This window comes from Branchiostoma lanceolatum, chromosome 9 (assembly GCF_035083965.1).
Source record: "Branchiostoma lanceolatum isolate klBraLanc5 chromosome 9, klBraLanc5.hap2, whole genome shotgun sequence".
NCBI classification, from domain to species: domain Eukaryota; kingdom Metazoa; phylum Chordata; class Leptocardii; order Amphioxiformes; family Branchiostomatidae; genus Branchiostoma; species Branchiostoma lanceolatum.
The window spans coordinates 21895695-21914715 of NC_089730.1; the positions used below are offsets into that span (position 1 = coordinate 21895695).

At 41.8% G+C, this 19021-nt stretch overlaps 1 protein-coding gene across 1 annotated transcript in view; it reads left to right on the forward strand.

Annotated features, from left to right (window-relative positions):
* The window catches only part of LOC136442123 (kinesin-associated protein 3-like), a 111537-nt gene that overhangs the window by 89618 nt on the left and 2898 nt on the right, over nucleotides 1-19021 (forward strand). Inside the window, exon 19 of the mRNA XM_066438752.1 lies at nucleotides 18552-18651. Coding sequence (XP_066294849.1) covers nucleotides 18552-18651 — 100 coding nt within the window. The remainder of the gene's footprint in view (nucleotides 1-18551; nucleotides 18652-19021) is intronic.

The window sequence follows — 19021 nt, forward strand, 5'->3', positions numbered from 1 at the left end:
ATTATCACAGAGTGAACTTGAACAGGTTCATTAATCCTACAGACATGTCCTCACAATGAACTGTCATCGCCTGTAACATCTGTGGGTGGGCCGGGCAATAGGCCAGAGTCAAGTTCATCTTGCTGTTTTCAGAGCATAAACTTTAACTTTAAGTTTAAGGTTTTCTACATTTGACTATATCATTGGTTCAATTGTAGAAAGTAGAGCCAAGAGTCACTAAGTCCAACTAAAACTGAGTCCAACTAGCCAAAGGAAAAAATATTGAGTTAAGCCTTAAGTACGAAGATTGGTTGGTTCTTCCACATCCTAAATCCTCTAAAACATTTTTTCTGAAGAAAAAGAATCTCAGTTGGCTTCTTCCATGATATTTCCGGTTTCATATTCCCCAATTTAGAAATGGAATATTATCATGAGAACCCAGCTTGAGGACCATGTTCGTGCCTTGGTGCACACATTTTTATAAAGCGAATACAGTCATATTCAAGTTTTCCTCCGTGCCCTCTGCTTAGCTTGCTATCTTTTCACCTTAAAATGTCCAAGACCCAAGGAAATAAATTGTTCTGGCCTCACCTGGTAAGAAGAGAGGAATAACAAGACTAGTGAACAAGTCCTGCCTGGCTGGTTGGAGCTCAGTCCTTCAGGAACACCTTCCTGGAGAGACAACTCTTGAGCTGACACCCAGCTGACTAAGCTTGTCTCTTCCCCCAGTGTAACAAATTTGTGTAGCGAATTGGAATCTGTTACACTGCGGTCAGACACACATGGGTGCCAGGGTGTAACGTTTGAACTTGGCTTTCTCACCCCACAGTGGAGGCATCTTCTGTAAACACCCTGTAACTGGTGGGGTTTGAAATGAGAGGTGGGCAAATTGGTTCGTTCACACTTACTCAGTTACAATGATAGAGTAAATATTAGAGAACAGAGGTGCATCTGAGTCTACAAAGCTTAGCCTGGGTGCCATCCTATTTCTACCCGGGCTCCTACATTCGCTTTAGGGTATACCGGTAGCGAATGTAGGAGCCCCGGTAGAAATAGGATGGCACCCAGGCTAACAAAGCTCCCCAAATCTAAGAAGTTCAGCCTACTTTCACTACCAGAGTGATAAACCTCTTTGAAGTCTTGTTCGGACAAAAGAGACTTGTAGAGTTCTTTATTGAGCATTGTTCTCCAAAATTTCATTTGTTGCAATCTTGTGAACCTGATATTGTGTTACAGTTTGCTCGATCGAGGATGAAATTTTGACAAATAAGTAGATCTGGGATTGGAAATACATGTAACTGCATCTGACAGATTTGTATAACAGGTTAAAAATGAAATAGGATTCAGGGTTAATTAGGATCAAGTCTTAAATGAACTTTAACAACAATTTTTGTGATTTATGTTCCTTGCTGTTTGACAAACTGGAAGAGTTCTGTGGATAGAAAGAGCAGAAGCATGTACGCAAGAGGAGCCCCAAGATTGCTGAAGATGTCTTTTTGAAACTTTAAGACACTCCTGAGGGTAAGGAATCATAGTTGGTTTTCTTGACTGAGTTGAAGGAATGTTTCTGACGACCTTCATGGTTGTTGAATCACTCCCCAAGGTCAGATACATGTATGCCAGCCTGTTTCACATTTTTTATGCCTTTCAAATTTCACACCGGAAAAACTGGCAGCAAAAGATTTTCTGGTTCTGTTTCCTCAATTTGGAATCCTTACCACATTCAGAAGGTCAGATTGTTTTTTGTCTGGGATGTCATACTGGTCAGAAGTTTTGCATCAAGAGCAGCACATTTCTGTGAAATGTAGGAATTCCAGAAAAAACCACAGCAAATATTTTCTGGTTCAGTTTCCTAAATGTAGAATCCTTGCCACATCACAATGTCTGATTTTTTGTCTGGGATGTCAGGCTGGTCAGAACTTTTGCCTATCAAGAACGGCAAAATTCTGTAAAATGAAGGAATTCCACTGAAAAACCAAAAGCAAGAGATTTTCTGGTTCAGTTTCATAAATCTGGAATCCTTTAGTATATCGGAATGGTGGGAATTTTTGCCTGTCTGGGATGTCAGAATTTTTTTCCTGTCAAGATCAGCAAAATTCCATGAAATGTAGGAATGTCGCAGCTGGAAATAGATGGGCTGGCATGTCGGAAATGTCCCACAGAATTCTCCTGCTCTTGTGAAATTGTTCCCCATGATTAATGGTATCATTTGTCTTCCTGTCAGGGGGTGTAGTTGGGGGGGGGGGGGGGGGTGCGCTGGAGGGGGTGTAGTGAGGGGGGGTCTGGAGGGGGTTGAAATCAGGGGGAGGTTTGTAGAATTCCCAAAGGTCCAATGCATTTCAATGATGGAGTAACCAACGAAAGTGCCATGGAAAGTCTTTCGAAACCTGCAGTCACAGGAAAATTGTCCATCAAATCAAGTATTAAATGCAATCACCATTTTGAGTAAGGTATTGTCAAAAATGGAGATGATCACTCTTAAAACTGCATAATTCTCTGTTCCTCTTGTCATACTCATAGTTGCAAAACGTACGAAACACCACCAAATAGTATGCCCAAAACAAGCTGGATTGCTACATGTACATCTCCTTGGAGAATACGTGAAGGCATAAACTCATCCCTGATGTCACAGCGCCCCTGTGGGTGGGAGTATAGGACATATAACCAGCTGATGGCGACTGCAGCAGACAGGTACAGATCCTCAGACAGGAGTTCTAGGTTTGGACCATGATAAGAGATCACTTTGGCACGATTACAGAGCAGGTTTTATAGACTGAGTGATGATATTGACCTACATTGGACAGAGACATGGGAAAACTGGAATGTTCCAAGTGTGGGTTGGATTAAAGCAGTGTTACCTGTGTAAGTGTTTTATGCACAGACATAAATCTGGACCTGAAGACTGTGTCTGATTTTTCCAGATGGGACATAAGCCTACACCAAGTTATTTGCTTGGTTGAAAGTTGACAGTTTTTGGATGTTAAGAGTAAAAATGTAACAAGAGGACAATGCAAAAACAGAGGGCTTGGAGTTGGACGAAAGCCTGAACTTTTGTCTATATTTACTCCTTGAAACTGTGTGTGCCAAGGTACAGACTTTTTCTCTTGCTGTGTCTTCATGTTGATCTCCAAGTTCAGAGTTTTGTTTTTTATATGCTTGAGCAAAATAAGAAGATAGCAAAAAAACAGAAGGCTGGGAGGAAAACTTGAATCTCATTCACTCCCTGAAACTGTTTTTTTTTACCAAGGTACAGGTACAGACTTTACTCCCAGACCCTGTTTTCGTGCTCTTTCAATTTGATCCTCTGGTCCCGCATTATTATTTATTTTTTCTATCTTTGGCTCTTGGTGTCTCTGGAGACGATCGACAGCTTCGGTCGATTTCTCAGCTTAACAGTCAGTCATGATCACTCTGGGTAGTCCTGGCTCGGTCCCCCGAAAGTGCGAAATGGACGAAATGGAACGAAATGGAACGAAATGGAACGAAATTAAACATATGTAACATTATGTAATGAAATACCAGTAGATAGCGAAATATAAGGAACGTTGTAACATTCACAGTAGACCATTTCGTTCCATTTCGTTCCATTTTGCACTTTCGGGGGACCCTCCTGGCTTAGCAGTGCCTCTCATGACTCATGAGGCCTAGTCTTGCACGACAAACTCTGCTGCAGGATATTTTTTTTCTATATCCAAGAATCAACCAACAAAATGAAATGGATTTGCCTCAGAGGACAGGGGAGCTACATGGTACCCTTGGGGCGAGTTGTGTGAGGTAAAAATTAGGTCAAGTACTTAAAGGCTGATCCAAGGCCAGCCTCAGACTGCCCTGTGTAGAAACAGACAGCTGGTATGGGTTACTGCCAACAGGTGAAGTCAGGCTGATTTCTCTTTTCTGGGATAAAAACTTTCTTTGAGCTTTAAGATGTAACAAAATGATCAAGATTAGTGTTACAGTAGTTAATTCAAGGTGAAGAAGAGTTGTCAGTATCCTAGAGGGCACAGGTTTCTTTTCTACTGCATTCTAGTTCTACCAGTCAATGCTACAGAGGAAGGGACACTGTAATAGGAAAGTTTGTTTTTGCAAGTTTGTGCCTGAAGGCTAATTGTAAGTACATGGACTTGGGAATCGAACATGTGGATGTAGGAGACACACATGTCACAAGGATAGTGATTGACATGATTGTAACAGGAGGAGACTCATTCAAATACTTGAATGTGTTAGCGACATGTACAGGATGTATATGTAACAGGTTCCCATAGATAGATCAGACGAACACCCAAGATCACGATGCACACTCCTTTATTCCAGTGCCGGTCAACACAACCACTTCTCAGAACGCTCCAGTCCAATGTAACCCACATCACCCCCTCTCCCTCTCTTAAACCTCCATCCAGGGCCTCCCACTAATACTTGTATTGGGTAGGGTCACTACATACAACAGTATATCTAAACAAGTTGGGTTTGGCTTCTTGCTATTATATCACAGGATTGTTGAGAATTCAACTGAACACTGTGTGTAAGAGGGTTTAAGATACAGTATATCTGTTGTCGGTGAATCCCCAGCCTGCCCCCTGCCCTGGGGTGACAGGTGGTGCAGTTTACTGTGGGCAGGGATGTCAGGGTCATTTGTCTTTTCTGCGGGGGAACAGAAAACGGAACAGGGACGTACCTCATCATTGTGTGTGCTCTGGTTCAAGCAAAGGTCAAGTGCATTCTAATTCAAGGCAAACATTTCTTACCTTTCAAAGATTTAGGTCAAGGTTAAGGTCCCATTTGAGAACGGAATAGGAAAGAAAAGTGCTGAATCCTGCATGGTAGATCATAGTCGTGTTCCAGGGTACATGTAGGTCTGGGATAGACATAATGATTGTTAATTTTGGCACAGAGAAGTTACTATAAATATCCTTATAAAGACACCCTACATGTATGTGATTATATGTGTGGAAGTGGGTTTAGTTTTTCACAGGGTTCAGTTACTGTAACAGCACACAGCTTCAGAAATGACACACGGGGGAGCTTTCATGCCAACCTCTAACCCAGGTCACCCTCTCAGGAATAGTGGTCTGTGGAACTCTGAACATTTACCTGCCCCATATAGTCGAGCACTAGCGCACTGCCGAAAAATTCCCTTCACTCAAACCTTAACATTTATGTGGCCGACATGTTGGTACCTTTCTCGGGGTCTACCTGTAGTTTTCCCACCCATAGAGCCTATCCTTGGCCTGAATCCTTCACAGGTTAGAAGTAAGAACTGACAAACTCACACAAGAAAGGGCTGTGTGATGGTGTTTGTTTTAACACTGGTAAACATTACTTACTGCAGGAATCTTGATGGGAATTCCTTGTTCAGAATACTGTACTTTGTAGCCGCAGGGTTAAACCAGGGATTGACAAGAGCTGAGAAGCCCAAACTTGCCTTTCTTAGAAGACGTAAATGTCTGTGTCTGAACATACCAAGTTAGCAAGTCTAACAGAGGTTTGGTTTTAGGGGAGGCTTGTCCCAACAGTGAGTTAAATCACCATCTAACCTGTCTTGTAGAAAGCTCATTTATCTTTGACAGATTTCTTTGCATTTTGCTTCTTTGTCACCTCAAAAGCCAACGAAACACAACCAAAGGAACAAATGCCAAGGCTATTGAATTGTACAAGGAAGACCTGTTGCTTCCTATAAGAACATGTCTTAGAGAATGTCTTGAAGGCTTGATGACTTAGCTCCATGTCTTACTGGCACTTCCAACCCACAACTACACAAACAACTTGTCCTGACAAGCTGCCGGACTGATAAGACGTCTTGACAAGGTGTCAAGTATCCCCAGAAGGAGCTGTGAAGTGACAGGTGGAGAGGGCTTTGGGAAGGGTGAGCTGGGATTAAGTGTTCAACCTTCTTACTTATTCTCAAAACATGATGGGCATAATCTTTACCTGACTGTTGAAGTTGATCTGACTGGAATTAATTTAAAACAGAAAATAGGAATGGAGACATTTAACAATATCCTCATGTGTTTTCCACTCTAGTTGGGAAAGACATTCTTCGAAATGTTACCTTGTCCTTGATGCATCATTACATGATTTTGTACCTACCAGTGACAGGGCTGACTACATTCTTATTGGCTGGAAGTGAACTTGATTTTAGATACAAACTAGAAATAGAATTGGTTGTGTTACACACTGTTGGTGTGTATTTTACATATAGAGAACATAACACAAAAATGTTGTTCTGTACCTGTCCTTGGTGCTGAACGAAACATCCGTGGAATTCTAACTTTTGAGCCTTTTCAGCTTCATCTCTCCAGTATTCTCAACAGTATCCAAACTAAATACATGTAGCTTGTCTACATTTAAGGTCTGCCATGACATGCTTATATTTATCAGCAGTGGAGCTGGCTTTATAAGGACTCAGCCGGGTGTAAGATAACCACATTTAACTGCTTCAGCCGTGTTATTGTGATAACTTATCAGTCAACACACAGCTGTGATAATCTTACGGTCCAGTTATGGGTCGCTGTAAACATTGTTGTGTTTCTTAAAGGCTTAATAAATGTTGATAATTCCTTCAACTTGTCTTTAGTGACCTGAAGAGATCTTAAGCAGCGTGACCCTCTTATCCTACACGGACACTTAAGGCTCAGTTTTAAGATGTCTTGACTCGTGGAGAAAGTTGGATAAACGTCTTAGAATTCCTCTGTGCCACTTGGGCTGACAGAAGGAATCTCAGCCTGGTTATGAAACGACCTCGGCATTCCTTAAAGAAGTTGATAATATCTTAGAATGTCTTGAGAGTTGTTTACAAGCTAGAGGGCATTGGAAGGACAAATTCCTTGTTGTCTGGGTTAGTTTCCTTTAGTGTGTCGTGATGCCTTATCGAGAACGGATCTGTCAGAAATAGACAAAAGGCTTTTGGTTCAAACTAGTACTCCAAAAATAATAGTCTTTGTAATCACTATGTCATCATGTACTCTTGATTTAGCATTCTTTTATTACCCTGGACTCTTGTTTCATTGTGTTGTAACTGCCATTAACATAATTCTGCCAGGTTACATAAAGCTGCCACTTTGAAACACAGTGAGTTTGAGACATCTCTAGTTCAGCACCCCCTGTTTCATAGTTAAGATATACCGGGGTGCATTATACTGGGGGACGTCAGGTTGGAGATCTGTTTGTGGCGGAATTATGTACCCTGTCAGAATTATGTTTACTTAGTATAGATGTTACAGCTAAATGCTCCTTGCATGCATCCACATTATAGTACTGTTACCCAGATGCAAATGAACCTACATCATAGCTTAAATGTTTATCTGAGTGTGTTTGGATTGATAGAAATCATTCTAAAACAGGGTTGAACTGTAATTTCCCCAATAAACGTTGGACTTACCCAACTTTTCCAATGTCTAACTTCAGATTCAGTTAAGGGCTTTGGGTACAAAAGTCCAATTTTTGTGTCAGAAATTGCACTTCAACTTTGGTTCAGAATGATTTCTACCTATCCAGATAAATGTTTGAGCTACATGTATGCTGTAGGATCATACAGAATGTTTCAGTACTACTAGTGTCCCTGGTACAGATGTTGGACCATTAATTAGCCCAGCTGTCAGGCTGTCTACATTCCACACATGCTGCACATGTTCACCCTAGATTCTCACTGGCCTGTTTATAACCAGCAACACTCAACCTCGGCCTGACCCTGTACACTCAGACCTCTCCCAACACACAGACACACACACACACACACACACACACACAAACACACACACACACATCATGCACACACACTTGCATACACACACACAAACACGCACACACTCACACACACATGCACGCATGCATACATACATACATACACACACATACATACACATACACACACTCACACATGCACGCATACACACTCAGACACACACACTATCACACACACACACTCACACACGTTAACCTCAAATTTGCCTGAAGTATACGTAACTGCTTTGAATTTGTGATTTTACGAAAAGCCACCTTAAGCAGTTGTCCTTCATGTATGTCTGAGTCCTGTACATGTATGTCCCAGATATGAGGGCCTGCATGGGGGGGTCCCGAAAACGCTCTACGCTAAATTCGGAGGGCCGGCTACGTAATACGCTCAATTCAGGAAGCCTCCCTACGCTCTACGCTAAATTCAGAAAAGCCTCCCTATGCTCTACGCTAAATTATGGAGTGGTCGGCAACGCTCTACGTAAAATTAAAACGGCCGATTACGCTCTACGTAAAAGGGGCATGCATGCCCTCATGTATGTCTGAGTCCTGTACATGTATGTCCCAGATATCCCTGCACCACTCCTGTCACAGGGCTAGGCTTGGCCTGTCTCCAACAGACACAGTTTTTGTATCACATTCTGGACCAGGACCTGTAAATAAACTGGGGAGGTCTGTCCTAACCCTGGATCCCGATCACATTACAGGGGAAACACACACCAACCTGCTACAGTACAGGAAGTCATTAACTAACACACACATACTGGGCAAGAACCCTTCATTCAAACATACACCTCTCCTCTCAAACATGCAGGCTGGCAAGAACTATCCAGTCTAACACATACAGACTCATTCTAGGCAGCTCAAATCCATACTATACTATAGACTGGGGAAACAGACAGCAACGTGCTACAGTACAGGAAGTCATTAACTAGCACACACATACTGGGGAAGAACCCTTCATTCAAACATACACCTCTCCTCTCAAACATACAGGATGGGCAAGAACTATCCAGTCTAACACAAACAAGCTTGTTCTGGGCAGGAATCTTCCCTCAAAGTCATACTTCAGACTGGGAAAAACGCACATGCAGCAACTCGCTAAAGTATGTAGGAAGTCATTAACTAACATACACATACTGGGCAAGAACCCTTCATTCAAACATATAGACTGGGCAAGCCCTCTGCTCAAAGACAAGGACTGGGAAGAACTTTCCTCTCAAACAAACACCGTCTTGATCAGGAACCCATCTCAGTTCTCTCAAACTGAGAAGTTGTTTGAGCTCCCCTCACTTTCTGTTTGAAAAGCCATTTCCCACATTTCTCAGGGCCCAAGTTCGAAGTCCTGGATTTCATATTGTAATAAACTGGATGTACGTTAAGGTTTCACATATCTAACCTTCTCCATGTTAAACTTAGCAGCCGTTTGGGGCTAAATTTGTGTTAGTTATGGGGGTAGGCAGCAGGGAGAAGCTTTTATTTATTGACAGTTGAAAAGATACAGAAATGTTCAACTTTAAACATCCGTAATTGGGAATTAAGGCTTTTCAATTCATTGTTTATTTTCCTACTTTCAAATCTGAGACAAGTTTAAGAGGACAAATTGATTGAACAATAAACAGTAACTTACAGTCACACATACACTTCCTTTCTATCACTAACTTCACTGTGACCCAGAAAACTGGCCTTGTCTTGTAAACATTAGATAATTAAAGCTATATACAACGGCATAGTATGTCAGATTACTATATACAAACCTACAGTATATCACCAATTAACCCTAATATATAATTACCCCTCTGAGATCGTCTATTGATATCAAATCTGTATTGGTTACAGGGTTATACAACAGAAAGAAGTCTTTCTTAAAATGTTTAAAAAAAGAAGAGATTAGACATTGCATTGTATCTTCACAGAGCTTTCCTCAAAAGTTGTCATATTCACAAAGTTGTCCTGATCTAACTGAAAGAACTTGGTAAGATCTCTCTACTCTGGCTGCATCTGGGCAAACATGTTGTATTGCACTCCCAGACTTTAGGTGATCCGTGCACTGCTGTAAGAGATACCAACATCTGCTAGTTCTGATCCAACGTCTTAGAATTACTCACTCCTTTAAGACACCTCTGGAGACCCTCCACACCACCCTGACCCCATTCTGTCTCATTCCATAAAGAAGATATAGCAAGGAGCAAGACGTCTCAGAACTTACCCAGCGCCTTAGAAGTCATCTTTAGGTGCTGGGCTAGACAGATATTGGACAGTTAAACCCAAACCGCATGTCTTCAGGCATAAAGACAGACTTTCCTCTGTCAGTACATTTTACTCTTACCAGCCTGACCTAATGATGTAGCAAGGACCAAGATGTCTTAAAACTCACCTGAAGCTTCCAAGAAGTAGACCTCGAGTACAGGCAGGTGTTGGTCAGTACTGCAGAAGCACCTGAGTCTAAGCAGTAAGACAGACTCTCCCCATGCAGTGCAACTCTCACAACCTACACCTTATACTGTTACACTAACACTGGGTCTGATATCAGGACTGGTCCACTGCAGTTATTTGGACGGGGGTGGGAAATCATAGTGCAAGTCATGCCCCCTCTTCCAAGAACTTGTACACTTTAGAACTCAAGAATGATACTAATTTCTACGGAACCAAATCTTGGGCGGCTCATTTAAACTATTAAAGAAATTTGTTACGTGCTCATTATAGTAATAATGTCACCCCAATTATGTACGTTTTGGTGTTTCTTGAATATTCTCCATCTAAAAGAATGCATTGCTAACTTCCCTGTAACCTGAGGAGCCTCTTGTAGGAACCAGCACTTTCACTTTCTCAAAGTTTCTCTCTAACAGGAGGAACTGGAGTATGTCCCCAGGAAGTTGTCAGATTCTCCTGACCCCTAATATTTATAAACCCCTGGATGACCCCTGCTACGACCTGGTGACCTCTGTAGCTCCCGGGTTGTTCTAAGGAACTTTGGAGGCAAACAGTGAAAGTAAAGGGTCGGGTCACCAAGGTCAGGCCCCAGTGCTTCTTAAAGATGTGAGAAATGAAGACGTCTCAAGGAGCGGTGATGGGTGAGAGGTGGTGACCTTGGAGACAGAGACACAGTAAATGTTCTTAAGATACACTTCTGCTAGTGGTGAAAGGTCACAGTTGTGAAGCACTGATTGATAGGTCAATAACAGGTTTATTATAATTATCCTTATAGCCGATTGGTCAACAAGAGGATTATTGTACTTGTTATTGTAGTTGATTGGTCAATCACAGGTCCATTATAATTGTCCTTGTAGCTGATTGGTCAATTACAGGTTTATTATACTTGTCCTTGTAGCTGATTGGTCAATTACAGGTTTATTATACTTGTCCTTGAAGTTGATTGGTCTAGATCCATTGATCATGATTCCATGATTTCTGAGTGATTGATTGGTTTTGCTTCAATATTCCTTATCGATCAGAGTAGGGGTGACCTGGTGCGCTTGGCTGAAGACATGAGCTGCAACAAGGCTGCATTGCACTACCACTAGCTACTTGTAAAAGAGGATGACTGCTTTACTTTACTTTTTATTACTGGCCCCTAACACCAGGTCCAGATGCTCAGACTTGTTTTAGGGCAGGTTTTATAAAGTGAAACGCAGGCATTAAATCTGTTCCTGGGAAGTGGAAGAGTTCTTATTGCACTTTCCAGGGGTTCTGCTCTGGCTGCCCTCAATATTTCAAGCTGTCTTAGCAAGGTGCTAAACTACATGCTTAAAGGTGTCACCTATATTTCTTACAGTCAAATCTGCCTGTATTAAGAAGACCGCTCAGGGGACTGATAAAACCTGGTCTGTGTGGACAGGTGGTCACCACAGACAGGATTCTTAATCTGTCAATGGGAAAAGTTATCTAAGGGACCACAGACTATCAAAGTGTGCAGCTGGTACATCTGGGCGTATATGTATATCATACAGTATCACATACATGTGTGCGTATAGGAACATACAGTGTCACATATTGACATACACTATATGATACAGGATAACATGTGTGCGTATGTACAAAGTAATGTTACCTGCCTCTCTGTTTCCTGGGCACACTGTGACGTTGGCCAGGCAACATGTGGACAAATTTACGCCCTGTGTCTGTTCCGTGGTCACACTTGGCCTTCACTGTCACACCGCTCCGACAGTTCTGGGTCAGCCGCGGGGAACCCTCAGTGTTTGTTCGAAAGGCTTCTGCATCCTTTAATAGTTGTGCTTTTATGCACCAAAAGGTAAAGATAGACTGAGGTAGTCCCATAGCCTTTTGTTTGGAGGATGTCGGGGCAGTGGGCTGTTATCTACTGTGTCTAGGGCACGGCATTGGAGGGCAGATCCCATCCCTCTCCTTCCACCACCTTTACCTCCCCAACCGAAGTCAGGCTGGCTTTTAGGTAGAACTTTAAATTCATATTTGCCACTGATTCATTCTTTTTTTAACCTTCTCTCTGCTGCCTGACCCCATCACCTATACACATTTGGTGCCGAGTGGCTCCCTTAGCTGGCTGAAGTTTAAACGACCATCCACATAAACACAGCCAAGAGGAAGAAGTGTCTAGTAAAAACGCCACGACGGTACAGCCTAAACCAACCCAGTGAACCATTTTGTTAGTAAGAAGCTGAGATGTGCCCTTGAAGCTGTAAGATATTCCTGAGACATTCCACAGTGTCCTGTCAGCAAGACAGGTGTAAAAACTGACGGGTTCACCCCAGCGACCTCTGCAGGCCCTCAAAGGAATGTAAGGTCAAGTTTCAAGGTCAGAACCATTAGAGGACAATGAAGAATCCCCCTACTACATGCAGGGATACTGTACTTACATACATTTTGAAGAAGAATGAGGACTCAGAGTCTTGTCCCTGTCCTTCATCAGGAAGGGCATTAGTGCCAAGGTGAGTAAACAACTCCGCCATTAGTGAGGTCAACGGGGACTTAATATATGCAGACTGAAGACCCCCCAAACACACATACAACATACTGCAGACTGAAGACCCCCCCCCAAACATACAACATACTGCAGATGGAAATAGCCCTCCCCCCAAAAAAATTCAGACTGTTCTTCATATCTCTGATTGGAGCTGCAATCATCTTTCAGAAGGGATGTATAATGGCGGTCCCATGATCAAGGAGGTGCCTAGAGCATGTTAAAAGGCACTACAACAGCCTCATTACTCAGATTGGTGCCTATTGACTTCAGATAAAACTTATATTATATTTTAGATAATTGAGGCACCATGGTCACATTATCAGAGTGAGGAGGTGAAAAATATAATGTACATTGTATCCACCTGTGCGTTTCAAACATGACAACATGTCTGGTTACTTTTAGTATTTAATATCATCAAGTATATAGTTCACAGGAAGTTCTAGAAACATGATCTGGGAGAGATTTATACAGGGGTGCTCAGGTATGGTATGCACCTGTCCGCAGGTGAGGGCTGGAATTGTGGCAGACTCTTGGGGAGGAAGAAGAGTTTTGGCTGTAGTAAGAAAAGTAACAGCACCAGACTATAACTGTTACAGTCCTGGTTATAAAAAAGAACTTCTGAAGCGGGTTTTAAAAAGTTTGATATTCTACTTGGAACCATGCACATCTAGTAATTCTATATTCTTCTGCATGTTGGCATTTCTTTATTGTCTTCTAAATGTTAGATAACATTAGATTGTTTTCGAGGGCTGTCTGATGTGCAGCTCTATTAATCCGTCCTTCCACTGTTTATACACCAGTGTGTCTGACCTTGTAGACTGGACATAACATTTACGTTCCTGTGTAAGTTACATGGAGAATGTTGGGAGTACGGGGGAATGTTGGGGAAATACTGGGGTAACGACGTACACAACTCTTCGGTAACCTGCTAATGAACATAAGCGGATGCTGTTTGTACCAGTTTCTACCTCCGACTAGATGTTATATTTGACCTGTTACTAATTTTAGCTAGTCTCTACCAGACTAACCACGTCGGCTATAGGGACAATATTTTCCACGGAAGTTTGACCACCAGACGGTTTCATTTGCAGGTGCAGGGAGAGATGTTAATCTTCCGTGGACTGACTCTCCTGGCCAATTATTCCTTTTTAGTTGCCAAATTCTACGATCCGTACCCCGGCAGGAAGGACCGGTGTAGATTTTAGCCTGGAGTCCGGTCTTGTTAGCTTGATACAATATCATGATTCATAGGAAACCTGGTGATGTCCTAATCTCCAAGCAGATCTACACGGGGCGCTGAAATCGTATATGCTAGCCAGAGAAGCCAGATAAGCTCCAGCCAGCCCCCTATCTGGCTGAGTGGAGCTTCTCTGGCTAGCATATACGATTTCAGCGTCCCGTGTAGATCTGCTTGGAGATTAGCGATGTCCAAGATTCCTGTTATAATTATAGGAAACCACATGCGATCTGAATTGTTGCCATCATGTTTTTTTCATCACCTTGCTGTAATGGACGCCATAAGTGATACAGGATACTGAAGACCAAGGAGAGAATCAGTGTAAAGTCTAAGAATCCTGTTGAAATAGGAAACCACCTGGAGAAATCCTTAAGACTTGTCAAGCGATCTAAGATGTTCAGACCATGTTATCTTACCTAGCTGCAAGTGACACCATAAGTGATAAACAATACTGCGGACCAAGTAGAGACTCAATGTAATGTCTAAGAGAGACTTACAGTGTAGTGTAAAGTCTAAGATTCCTGTTACAATAGCTTAACCACCTGACAAACCACTTAAGACTACAAGTCTGTCTGTGAGGTGATTGGATCATGGTTTCTTCATCACTTCTCTGTAACAGATACTATAAGTGGTTATGAGAAAGGGTCCTGAAGACCAAGGGGAGTCTAAGAACCCTCTTACATTAGGAAACCACCTGGCAAAGCACAAGGCTGTCTGCAAGTGATTGGAACATGTTTGTTTTGTTACTTTAATTGCTGGAACTGCTACTTAAATCGTCATATTGACTGTAGACATTAAGAAAAAGAGTTCTCCTATTACAACTAAAAACCACTTGGAATATCCTTATTATTAGAACAAGTAGAACCCACAAGTCTGTAACGAGAGTGGACCTTTTAGCTATCACCTTGCAGTACCTAATAAATTTAATCATTGATTATCATATTGTATATTTTGTAGATCAAGGAAAAGACTGTGCAAATTCGTGCAGTAATATGATAGGAAATTTTAACACCTGTATAAATCGTTTAACACAAGCCGAACCAATGCCTTTGTCCGTAAGGAGATGTACCTTTATAGCGCTTTGAAGTAAGTGATAAACATTATGGACATGTGAAAGGAAACATTGTAAAGTCCTGGTGGAACTTTCTCCTAGTAAAAACCTTTTCTCAGATTCCCTGTGAAAACAACCTGAAACCACCAGTCTGTTGGTAAAGTGATCAGACCACATTTCCCTCATCATCACCAGGAAAATCCTGAGTTAGAGAAAACACCATCAAAACTCTCAAGTTTCCAAAGAAAACAAGTTTGAACCACAAGGTGTCAGTGTGAGGTGAACAAACTTTCCTTGTGGCATTGTAACTGATACCTGTAAGATGTGATGAACATTACAGACTTGAGAAAGAGACTTCAAAGTCTTGGAATAAAAAAACAAACTACAATCTTGCCTCAGGTAAAACCCTAACGCCTTTACTTGTCTAGTTAAGACACATCTACTGCACAGGTACAATGTTGGAGTTTGCATGTATCTGACATACCCAGATTTGACCTTGATTTTTCAATGCCCAGGCTTGCTGTATGTTTAATGCTGGAAGTGATGATAAACATCAAAGTCTTAGGAAATTGTCTGCAAGGTCACCATTATTTTTTGTTTTCAATGGAAACTTAACGTTTCCAGTTCCATGACACCTGATACCTGAATGTGCAGGTACCTTGTAGGGCGGCTTCAGAGGTCTGGATGTGTTTATCTGAGCAGGTTTATGTACCAACATCTGGAATAAGGACTACATGCTGGTCATAAATCTGAGGTGGGGATGGGAAAATGTTTTTCCTGACTGGAAAAAAAAGAAAGACTCTGACAACTTTGATAGGAAGTCTCTAAAGTGCAGCCTCTGTTGTGTATTACTTAACCTTCTCCCTGTTGCCTAACAGCATAATAAGAACCTACAGGATTCTTGTCATAAATTTGATGTATTGTTGGAAAACATTTAGTGACTGGAAGTGAGATGAGAAAAGGTCTGACAACTTTTTTTAGTATGATCTCTTCAAGTGCAGCATCTGTTGTTTATTACTGTTGTTTATTACTTAACCTTCTCCCTGCTTCCTAACCCTATAACCAATATACAAGTTTGATGCCAAACTGTTACCGGCTCAAGGTAAAAGGGGCATATTGTAGAATCCGGTGGGCAAAGACTAAAAATAGTAAGAATTTGAAAGATCTGCACTAAGATCTAGATTCACATTTGTAACTTATTTGTTACTTATTTCCAACATATTCCCGTCATTTTGTCACATTTCCACCATTATAAGACGACGAAAAACGTGTAAAATCTGGTTCATATACATATGTCCCGCAAGTTAATATGCAAATACGCCAGCGTAGAACGCTAAGAAATAATCGAATCGACCGTTACGGTCGGAGATCGAGCGTCATTAGAAAATCACCACAAGTGATCAAAGTTCAGAACGTCGCACGTTCGATCGCGTGTGCGGCGATGGTTCGACAAAATGACGGACAAGTCAAGTGGTGGTGGGGATTGCGTATACAATTTTTTTTAAGACGTCCGCACAATACTACAAAGTCGCATCCATACGTGATGAATATTGCTGTGCAGTGTAATAAGGTAGATTCAACAATGATGTAGAAAAATGATCAAAAACAAAGAATTTTGTTTTATGCTCATGTCACAATATGCCCCTTTAAATCAACATGATTGTTGGACGTTACACTATCATACTAAACTTTAAATACTGTTAAGTTTGGCAGCATTCCATTGTTATGATCCTTCCCTGCTTTAAGACATGTCAGGAACATAGTATTACTCTGCTGTGTATAATGTTACATGGGATTGTGCATCCTTATGAAGGTGTAAGATGGTCAGAAAGATAGAAAACTACTTCTGTCTGAGAAATGAGAACTGCTTTTCAGCTTTCAACTTGCCTACAGTAAGAACCTTCTAGACCCTTGTTGCAGAGTGAAATGTCTAGAGGGCCTTATGAAGAACTGTGGCTTACCAGATGAGGTGAACTGTCTTTGCTATCCCAAGGATCTGTCCTGCTGTAGTCCAAGTCCAGAGTACCACCAATACTGTTCCAAGTGTTGTTCCTAAAGCCTTACAGACTTCAACCTAAAGAAGAATGGTCTAGAGTGAAAACAGGCTTACCAGAATTGACCAGCAGTTTTTCCTGCCCCAACACTGTTGTCTTGTCTCCCTCCTGCTTTAGTTAAACATCCAAGTCCAGAGAGCTGTTCCCAGAGTTGTTCCCTGAGCCCTACCGACCCACACCACTGTCTCCCAGCCGTCTCAACTCCTCACTACCATCCAGACTAACGGCCCAGGCCCCTCCTACCCTGTACAGTGTGGACACTGTGAAAGAGGAAATGTTTGCAGTGGTCTTATGTTCGCTGTTTTCGCAATGACCTTTAATTTTCATTGTAAAAAATGTTCTATCTTCTGTCCGCCTACCCACTTGTTTCAACCACGACCTTCAAACTGCTGTGAACGCTGCATTTTCTATCTACTGCAAAATTAAATCCTCGCAAACGTTTCCAGTTTTACGGTAGTTGATGTGGGCTGTGCTCCAGCCCATTGGGTCCTGTCTATGGGCTGTTTGTGTGGAAACCCGACCCGACCTGTCTGTGTCAACAGTCCCGCCCCCCTCCCACCTTCTGTCTCATGGCTGGAGAGGTCACTCCTCAAGGTCAAATCTGGTTATTTTGGGTCCTATGGTTTGTTCAGATGCGGTTACAAGGAAGAAAAGCGTATGAAATCAGTGGTTGGGAATGCCTTGGTTTGGAATCCCGGTGAGAAAACTTGACCCCATTAAAGTCGTGGCACATTCCAAGTTTCCATGTTTAAAGGCTGGAGTTTCCATTGACTGGTTAATGATGGGGGGGAGTCCGATGCTTTTATATTAAAGTTACCTTAGTTTGGTTTCATAAAGGAAGCTATTAAAGTTTAAGAAATTTAATTTAAGTTAAACAAATATATTGTTTTCCCTGCTTTTTTTAGTCCACTCACTCACTCTGGTCGGCAAGCTCCCAAAGGGAGCGTGGCCTCTCGGCAAACCTTTCTCCAAGCCATCCTGTTCTGCACTGTCCAGGCACATGTATATGGAATTGTCCTCAATCTGTATCACCAACAGCACTAATATGATGTTGGGTTTATCAGGAAGTTAATTTAGTACAGTTTAGTACAGTTTTATTGGGAAGCTAACGCTTTGTCTTCCCATGTTCTGTCCAGAGGTAGACACAATGATCCCCCAGGTTTTATTACAAATCTAACGTGATGTTTTCTTGTGATCTGTACTATTGTTCAGGAATCTTAAACATCGTTCCTCTGTATTCCATCCAGATGCAGACAGATTTTCCTGTTTGTTTTTATCAAGAATCTAGCATGATGTTTTGTCTAGACCCAGGCGAAATGATTCTCAGTGTTCTGTATTAGACACGAATGGAATGTTGATTTTATCAGGAATCTAACACGTTGTTCTCCTGTATTCCGTACAGACGCAGACGGAATAGTTAATGATGTAGTTTGTGTTCTGTACTGTTTTATTGATCAGGAGTCTAACACGTTGCTCCCCTGTATTCCGTACAGACGCAGACGGAATGATCCTCTATGTTTTACTAGGAATCTAACATGAGGTTGTTTGTATTCCGTACAGACGCAGACGGAATGATCCTCCACGACGGGAACGTGAGTCCGTCCGACCTACTCGACGACTACGGCATGCAGAACGGAATGGGGCATCCTGGGTACGGAAGGTGGGCACTTTCTTTGTTTACTTACCTCAAGGTCAAATCTGGTTATCTTTGTTTTCTAAGTCTTGCTTATTGATATGTTTGTATTTGTTTGAAACTTTGAAACTTTATCGAAAATACTACGTGGCAGACTTGCAAGTCTGAATTGGGTAGTTATTTACACTTGAGCTTGCGTTAAAAACGATATCATTATATACAAAGTTTAGATTATATCAATGGCGCAATTTTAAAGCACAAATAAGTTTTGAATTTACAACACATAAAACGATGTAAGGACAGCTGACACTGTAAACATTGGAACATTCGTGACAGGATTGTGCTGTTAGATACAATTGCAGAAGGGGAAACATGAGAGCGTTAAAGAGATCACCTG